The sequence below is a fragment of the Tarenaya hassleriana genome, unplaced genomic scaffold (assembly GCF_000463585.1).
Source record: "Tarenaya hassleriana unplaced genomic scaffold, ASM46358v1 Cleome5, whole genome shotgun sequence".
Lineage (NCBI taxonomy): Eukaryota > Viridiplantae > Streptophyta > Magnoliopsida > Brassicales > Cleomaceae > Tarenaya > Tarenaya hassleriana.
Window position 1 is genome coordinate 5,583,109 of NW_010967707.1, and position 8,446 is coordinate 5,591,554.

Here is an 8,446-nt window from a genome sequence, read left to right on the forward strand (position 1 = left end):
TCTTATTTTTAATAAGATTAAATAAAAAATTATGAAAACACCGTTTTAGTTTTCTTTTACAGCCGTAAAAAATATTTTAAAAAAATTAAAGTTTTTTTTTAACGTTGCAACTCAACGCTAACGTCAACGTAAGAAATGGGTTACATTTAATGAAAGTTCTTAAAATCAAGATTTTGCTCCAAGAATCAAACAACCTTACAACAAGATGCTCCGTATGTTTTCTCCTGTGAATCAGACATAACTAGAGAAGAAAAGGCGGACAATAGTTTTTTCTTGACAAGGGAAACTTGTTTCAGATTTCAGAATAAAAGCCCATCTGTGTCTCAATCTCTCTAGATTTTATGTTTCAAAAGATTTTTTTTTTCAATCCTCTCGTGTCTGTATGTGTGTGTGAGTGTACATATATGTGCGTGTGTGTGTGTAGTTTCAAGCTTCAACAATGGCGTCCAACCATGTAGTTTCAGACTCAGTCCAGAAGAGAAGAAGAAGCAGTTCTTCCCTCTGATTCGCTCCGATGCATCAGAGAGCCATCTTCCTCGTCATCATCATCATCATCATCAGAATAAACGCTTTCTCGGTTAGATTTAGAGCTATGCGTCTGATCAAGTTGAGCATTCTCGCCATTGCTGCTGGTTCGAAGACTCGCTTTCCTCAGAGAATCCTCCTCTCTGTCACTATCATACTGAGAGGAAGAAGTGCTTTCCTCATTCGATTTCCTGCTGCTTTTGTTGCTCAGCCGTCCATTCTCTTCCTCCGAACTATAACTGTACTTGATCCTCAAGCTCTGCGCCTCCGTGTTTATGTCATCGGCCGATCTTCTCAAGTGATCACAAGATTCTCCGCTCTTTCCAAGATTGACTTCTGGGTCTTCTTCTTGTTCAGACTCATCACTGTCGGAATGGGAATCAGACCCATCATCATCATCTGAGTCCGTTCCGCTCTGTTTATGTTTACTCGCTGTCTGAATGTTGTCCTGGGTGTGGTGGAGAGAAGGCTCGTCGTCATCATCATCGTCATCTGAATCATCTGAGTCATGACTGGACTTGTCATCTTCCTTGGAAGGATCTGGAGGGTAATGAGGAGTTACAGAGCAGGAATCGTGACGGCTCAAGGCAAGGGACATACTCTTGTCCCTAAAAGACAAGATGGGAACTGCAGTGGGAATACCATCTTCTGTAGACATGGAAAGGAAGCTAAGTGCCACCATTACATCGCTTATCAATGGACGTGCACCCGCTTCTTCTTGCAGACACATTGATGCTATTGCCACTGCTTGGTTCAATCCTCTTTCTGGGAACTTCTTCCTTAGTAGTGGATCCGCCATGTTCGGGTATAGTTTCGGATCTCTAAATATGGGTTGTGCCTGCTCATCACAAAGATCAAGTCTGTTATCTAATATAACATGTAACTTCAGGAAACATGATCAAAAGGTTATTACCCACGAAACTAGATTCTGTTCATCAATAGGCTTGGTAGTGTCAACAGCCTTTCTACCGGTGATGAGCTCGAGAAGAACAACTCCGAAGCTATAGACGTCAGATTTGATAGTGAGATTATCCCCACGAGAATACTCAGGAGCACAGTAACCATACGTTCCCATTACTCTGGAAGAAAGAGCCATCTTGTCAGTGGAGCCCGGCCCTAGTTTATGCAAACCAATGTCACAGAGCTTTGGGTTGAACTCTTCGTCCAGTAATATATTTGAAGCTTTCAAATCTTGGTACACAACCGGTGGATTCACTTTATCGTGCAAGTAATCCAGCCCTTGTGCTGCCCCAAACGCTATTTTCATCCTCACTATCCAGTCCATTGCCTTCTGGTTTGCCTTTGGATCTGCAAAAAAAAAACAATCCACATAAAAAACCCAACTTTCCCATACCCTTTTGTTTAAACAGAAAAGGTACCACGAACTGAAGTGAAAAGGTTGAAACTTGGGTTGGTACCATGAAGATGGTCATGAAGAGAACCTTCAGAGACAAATTCATAGACCAAAAGCCTTTGGTCTCCATCAGCACAATAGCCTACAAGCTTGACAAGATTCGGATGTTCAAGTAGACTTATCGTTGAAACCTCTGCTTGAAACTCTTTGTTCCCATCCAGAAATCCATGCCTGTCTAGCTGCTTCACTGCCACCACCTACGCACTCCCCCATTTTAACAACATGATGAATATGTGTGTATATATTATATATACGCACATATATACCATTGTCATTCCATTGAACTTTAAACTCATGTAATTGTCCAGAAATAAAATACCCATAAAAAAAAGCTAAAATTTTGAGTAAGAGCAGATTAAGAAGATTGGGAAAAACCTGTCCAGTAGATTGAAGGGTGCCTTTGTAAACCCTTCCGAATCCACCTTCCCCCAACAAGCATTCTTGTCTGAAATTTCTCGTGGCAGTTGCTAACTCACGAAACGTGAATGTTTTCACGTTCGTTCTTATATTCTCTGTCTTCTCTGTCTCAACCTTGTTACCTGTTCAAAAACCCACATCCATCCATCGAAACGATCGAAATCCACTCAAATCATTATGGGTTCATTTCGTCGAACACCTTCAACGCGACTATGAGAATCTTGAAAACAGAAGACTTACCCGGTGGTCTGGGCTCGATCACATTGTTGTCTTCAGATTCAAGATCCTGCTTGCTGGGAGGATTCCTGCTCTTTTGCGAAGAGAAACAAGGGAAACAGTTCATGATGGCTTGCATGCGAAAAGGTAATAGGAAAAAAAAAAAGGAGAGATTTTTTTCGTTGTCGGAAATGGCGGGTCCTTCAAGGGATTGAAGGACCCACGATAAAGGGCCAAAAAAAAAAATTGAAGAATGAGAGATAAATCAAGAAGAAAGAGAAAGGGAGACAGAGAAGAGAATTCAGGCCACCGGAATCAATGACGAATGTGAAATCTCCGACGAACTCTGCGAGAAGAAGGGGGTGGAAATTTTGAGTGGACATTTCTTCTTTTCTTTATTTGCTTTTCTATTCTCTCTCTCCCTCTCAAAAACGTCACTTCCCAAAACCATGGAGAACCATTCTTCTCCCATCCCATCTCTGTAAAAACCTAATTTTAAGTTTAAACAAATACAAATGAAAATACCGAAAATAATAGTTGATGACATGACAGCAGATAAAGAAACAGCCGAATACATCCTTTGAGTTCTTGGGAATTGCCATTGAGTGAAAAGCGCGATTCATATGCCTCTCCCACATCGAACACTTAAAAGAGAACTGGATTTGATTCCTGAATTGTCGGAGATGTTGTCGGGAAAAGTTGCTTCTAGAGTTAACTTGTTGTTTAGTTCCTCATGAAAATCCACGTACGCAATGCAGCTTTTTTGTATGGTTATTGGGCCTAAAATGAACTCGGGCCTACGTATAAGCTCGGTATTGAATTGGGCCCATATTTTTCTCTGTTACTTCACGCTCCAACGCCATCATCCACCCCCCCCCCCGAGAGCAACTTCCGAGTTCTGGCCATGGCTTCCTCCTCCTTCTTCTTCAGCCCTTTAAAGCATTACTCTCTGATTCAACCTTATGCTTACGCGTAGATCTATCTCCGAAGCCTTGTTTCGATCAATTACGTGAGGAATTTGAAATTATCTGAAGACTTTGGTGTGTACTTTATCTTCGCACATCACTTCCGATTTTCGGTGTGTTTCAGCCAAATCTCCATTGAAAATCTCCGAAAGGTACGCCTTCAGGGACTGATCTCTTCGGCATTCTTGTAGCTCCTTTGGATCGTGCTTTTTTTGCCTAATGGATTTTCGTTCCTGATGGGTCTCAAACCTGTTAAATCTATGTCGTGTGCGATTGACGTGACCCTCTGTGATTGCGTTTCTGGTTATCTGTAGCTATCTTTACGGAAATGGTCTCTTACCTGTTTCGCCTGCATCTATGTCGTCGTAGGAATTATTCAGTGTTGGTGAATGATATGTTAGATATAGAAATTGAATTCAAAATCTTTGTTTTTACTAGTTCTTAGCTTCTATGCCTTTACAAAAATGTAGCGTTACGGTGGCAAATTGTTTCTGTGATACGTACTTTCAAGCTTCTGTTTTCGCGTTTATGGCTCTCCGAGTTCTGGGAGGTGGAATTAGCTTCTTTGTTGAGGGGGGAGATTATCCAAGCTTAACATACGCTTTTCTGTGTCTTTGGTCGTCATTGAGACAAAGTTCTGCGCCTTCATGTCTTTCTGATCCATCTCTCCTAGTATTTCTTCTGGTAGTAAAGTCAAGTGGTTTTGTCTCATTCCGTTCTTCTGCATATCTTTGTTTTCTCTACAGAGCGTACAGTCAAGAAGATATCTCTCCATGGGCTGTGCCCTTCAAAGATGACAGATGCTTTTCATCGAACCTGAGGGGAAACTCGTTCGGGCTCTGTTATATGGTTTTCAGTTGCGATGCCACAATGGCCGAGGGAGCTTTAATTTCACTGGAGCCGGCAGACATTTTGGCGGCGGAACAGACATTGGTGATTGGGAAAGAATTTCCAGATGTGGAAACATGCAGAAGAACTTTGAAAGATTTGGCTATAGCGTTACACTTTGATCTTCGTATAGTGAAATCAGATCGCAGCCGGTTCATAGCCAAATGCTCCAAGGAAGGTTGCCCATGGCGTATCCATGTCGCTAAATGTCCGGGTGTTCCAACCTTTTCGATTAGGACACTTAACGGGGAACATACTTGTGAAGGAGTCCGTGATCTCCATCATCAGCAGGCATCGGTTGGTTGGGTTGCGAGGTCAGTGGAGGCACGGATTAGAGATAACCCACAGTATAAGCCGAAGGAAATATTACAGGACATACGTGATCAGCACGGGGTTGCAGTTTCTTACATGCAGGCCTGGCGTGGGAAAGAACGGAGTATGGCTGCACTTCACGGGACATACGAGGAAGGATATCGTCTTCTTCCTGCGTATTGTGAGCAGATAAAACAATTAAACCTGGGAAGCTTCGCATCTGTTTTCGCTTCGGGACCCGAGAATTGTTTCCAGCGCCTGTTTATCGCGTATCGAGCATGTATCTCTGGATTTGTTAGTGGTTGTAGGCCTCTTCTTGAAATTGATAGAGCTCATCTAAAAGGGAAGTACTTGGGTACGATACTCTGTGCGGCCGCTGTTGATGCGGGTGATGGATTATTTCCTTTGGCAATCGCCATTGTCGACGTTGAAAGCGATGAGAATTGGATGTGGTTCGTGTCAGAGTTGAGGAAACTTCTTGGGATGAATACAGAGAGCATGCCAAGGCTGACAATACTCTCGGAGAGACATCGGGGAATGGTGGAAGCAGTCGAAACCCATTTCCCGACGGCTTTCCACGGGTTTTGTCTGCGTTACGTCAGTGAGAATTTCCGTGATACTTTCAAGAACTCAAAGTTGGTCAATATCTTTTGGAATTCGGTATATGCACTCACTGCGGCTGAGTTCGAGTCCAAGATAGCCGAGATGGTGGAGATCTCCCAAGACGTGCTACAATGGTTCGACCACTTCCCTCCCCAGCTTTGGGCGGTGGCGTATTTTCAAGGCGTACGATATGGGCATTTCGCCTTAGGCATCACCGAGATATTATACAGCTGGGCACTCGAATGCCATGAACTGCCGATCATACAGATGATGGAGCACATCCACGAGGAAATATCGTCTTGGTTCAACAACCGGCGGGATATGAGCATGAGGTGGAACTCGATACTTGTACCGTCAGCCGAGAGACAAATCTCGGAAGCAATCTCAGACGCACATTGCTACCAAGTTCTCCGAGCAAACGAGGTCGAGTTCGAGATTGTGTCCACAGAGAGAACAAATATCGTGGATATAAGAACGCGGGTTTGCTCCTGCCGCCGCTGGCAGCTCTACGGACTGCCTTGCGCTCATGCAGCCGCAGCTCTGATATCGTGTGGACAGACAGTGGAGCTGTTTGGCGAGCCGTGTTTCACAGTGGCGAGTTATCAGCAGACGTACTCGCAGATGATAGGTCAGATTCCGGACAAGAGCCTGTGGAAAGAACAAGGTGAAGTACTGGACAGCGTCAACGGGAGAGGGTCGAAGTTTGATGTCCCGATACGGCCTCCGAAGACACGTAGGCCGCCGGGTCGGCCGAAGAAGAAAGTTCAACGAGTAGAGAACCTGAAACGACCGAAGAGGATTGTTCAGTGTGGAAGATGCCACTTGCTCGGACATTCTCAGAAGAAATGCACTTTGCCCATTTGACATTGACTCTCTCTCTCTCTCTCTCTCTCTCTCTCTCTCTCTCTCTCTCTCTCTCTGATGTAAGTTGTAATGTTGAAAAGGTATCGCCTTTTTTGCACTCTTTTGGAGACGGACCAAAAGAGGGTAAAAGAATGATGTTTTTAGCCAAAGGGCTTTTGGGTTCTATCATCTCTGTGCCCATTTCTCGATCATTATTGAAAATGTATCAGCTAAATTCACTGGTTCGAGCTTCATGTGGGTAACCCATATCCGTTATATTGTGTGAATTTGGATGCCATAACGTATAACGCATGCGAAAAAGCGAAACTCAAAAAACGTCTGAATAATTTCGAGAGTTTGCAACGCGCGTAGAGCGAGAGGCGAATGCGGAGACGTTGGACCAATTCTACAGGAACGTGTTAAGATAAACCGTTCCCACGAATAAGTTTGCCTCCTTTTGTTTATTCCTCTGAAACTAAAGATACGAGATCTGCTCCGTCTCTCCATCTTCCTTCAGGTGAACGCATCGTCGACCCTTTCGGTTTTCGGTTCGCTTTTCTGGTAATCTCTTCTGGGTTTTGGTTTGATTCCCTGCTTTGATTTGCTACTGTCCATTCCTTGTTTGGGTATTGTCTGAAATCGCGACGTATATGTTACCCATTGCATGATTCTTCTTGTTCTGTGCTGTGAAGACGAAACGGAGTCTGGGTTTCATGGGATCTTGATCAAGGGAGGATTTTTCTCAATTTAAGCAGCTTTTTATGGAAATTTTGCCTGCGATTCACATTTTGTCAGAGTTTTGATCATCAGCCCGAAACTGTTCATGCGCTCCTGAGTGGATTTGGGGCTTTTAGTATCAAAACCCAGATGACAAAATACGGGATCAAACGCATATAGATAGCTTTCAAAGTAACATACTCGAGATAGTTTTATATACATTGCATCAACCTCCTGTATAGAATGGAATATAGCCTAGATTTTTAGATGATTTAATTGGGTTTTGCATGTTTCTGGAAATGTTCAGATTCTTTGATTACCCTTCCTGTAGATTTGCGGCAGCTATAGCTCATGAGCGTTTGAAGTTAAGTCCTTAAATTGATTCTTAAGGTAGAGTTGTGTCTTAAGGAATCAGATATAGGGAGGAATCTTATATGATCTCTTCTGATAGCCTGTGATTTGTAACTTTTCATATGAAAGAAAAGGAACTAGTTCATCTACATAAACGGATCCCGAATTGAGAATATCAAAGTGATAGGATTGCATTTCTTGTTTCATAATCCTTAATAGTAGATTGTGCAAAGCTGAGCTTTTCAAGTTTTGATTGAAACATCTGCAGAGAAGTTCCTTTGAAGCAAATCCTTGGATCTCTGCTTATTAGAGAGCACAAGGCTATTCTCTTACTGCTAGAAGATAAGATGTCACTGACAGAGATAGATAAGAACGAGGTCGACATTGTCATAGGGGCACTTCATTCCGACCTCACATCGTTCATGAACAGCTGGAAACCATTATTTTCCGGATTCCATCTTATTATTGTCAAAGATCCTGATCTCAAGGAGGAGCTCAAGATACCAGAAGGCTTCGACATTAATGTCTACACAAAGTCTGACATGGACAAAGTTGTGGGTTCATCCAATTCCAACATGTTCTCGGGTTATTCCTGTAGATATTTTGGATATCTTATATCTAAAAAGAAGTACATTATCTCGGTAGATGATGATTGTGTCCCGGCAAAGGATCCCAAGGGCTTCCTGGTGGATGCTGTTAGTCAGCACATAAACAACCTCACTTCACCAGCCACGCCTCTTTTCTTCAATACCCTTTATGACCCGTATAGCGAGGGAGCAGATTTTGTACGTGGATACCCGTTCAGCCTCAGAAGCGGTGTCCCTTGTGCCGTTTCGTGTGGGCTCTGGCTGAATCTGGCTGATCTCGATGCCCCGACACAAGCCCTCAAGACAGAACTGAGGAACTCCACTTATGTTGATGCTGTAATGACAGTTCCGGCCAAGGCCATGATGCCCATAAGTGGAATCAACATTGCTTTCAACCGCGAGCTGGTGGGTCCGGCTTTGGTGCCATCTCTCAGATTGGCTGGCGAAGGGAAAGTGCGATGGGAAACGATGGAAGACGTATGGTGCGGGATGTGCATCAAAGTCGTATGCGATCATTTAGGATATGGCGTGAAGACTGGACTGCCTTACGTGTGGAGAAACGAGAGAGGAGATGCGGTGAATAGCTTGAGGAAAGAGTGTCGACAGTT

General features: G+C 43.5%; 3 protein-coding genes across 4 annotated transcripts in view; 2 read left to right on the forward strand and 1 right to left on the reverse strand.

The window, feature by feature from the left end:
- Positions 1–195: 195 nt before the first annotated feature.
- On the reverse strand, positions 196–3,267 carry LOC104827177 (receptor-like kinase LIP2). Of its 2 annotated transcripts, XM_010560284.1 has the most exons (6): positions 2,597–3,267; positions 2,315–2,478; positions 1,944–2,136; positions 1,439–1,833; positions 1,168–1,363; positions 196–1,065 (listed from the first exon to the last, which is right to left on the reverse strand). In XM_010560284.1, the coding sequence occupies exons 1-6, from the start codon at positions 2,709–2,711 to the stop codon at positions 467–469; spliced, it is 1,662 nt and encodes a 553-aa protein (XP_010558586.1). In that variant the 5' UTR covers positions 2,712–3,267; the 3' UTR covers positions 196–466. The 2 variants fall into 2 exon arrangements, with proteins under 2 accessions (XP_010558586.1, XP_010558585.1); XM_010560283.1 differs by having other exon boundaries at positions 196–1,363; positions 2,597–3,265.
- Positions 3,268–3,444: 177 nt separating this feature from the next.
- LOC104827178 lies at positions 3,445–6,369 on the forward strand. Its single transcript, XM_010560285.2, has 2 exons — positions 3,445–3,689; positions 4,284–6,369. Exon 2 carries the CDS (start codon positions 4,384–4,386, stop codon positions 6,202–6,204), a length of 1,821 nt encoding a protein of 606 aa, XP_010558587.1. The 5' UTR covers positions 3,445–3,689; positions 4,284–4,383; the 3' UTR covers positions 6,205–6,369.
- A 153-nt stretch (positions 6,370–6,522) lies between these two features.
- Positions 6,523–8,446, forward strand: part of LOC104827179 (probable UDP-arabinopyranose mutase 5) — a 2,654-nt gene continuing 730 nt past the window's right edge. Inside the window, exons 1-2 of the mRNA XM_010560288.2 lie at positions 6,523–6,744; positions 7,520–8,428. Of these exons, the coding sequence (XP_010558590.1) occupies positions 7,599–8,428 (830 nt within the window). The 5' untranslated portion in view covers positions 6,523–6,744; positions 7,520–7,598. The remainder of the gene's footprint in view (positions 6,745–7,519; positions 8,429–8,446) is intronic.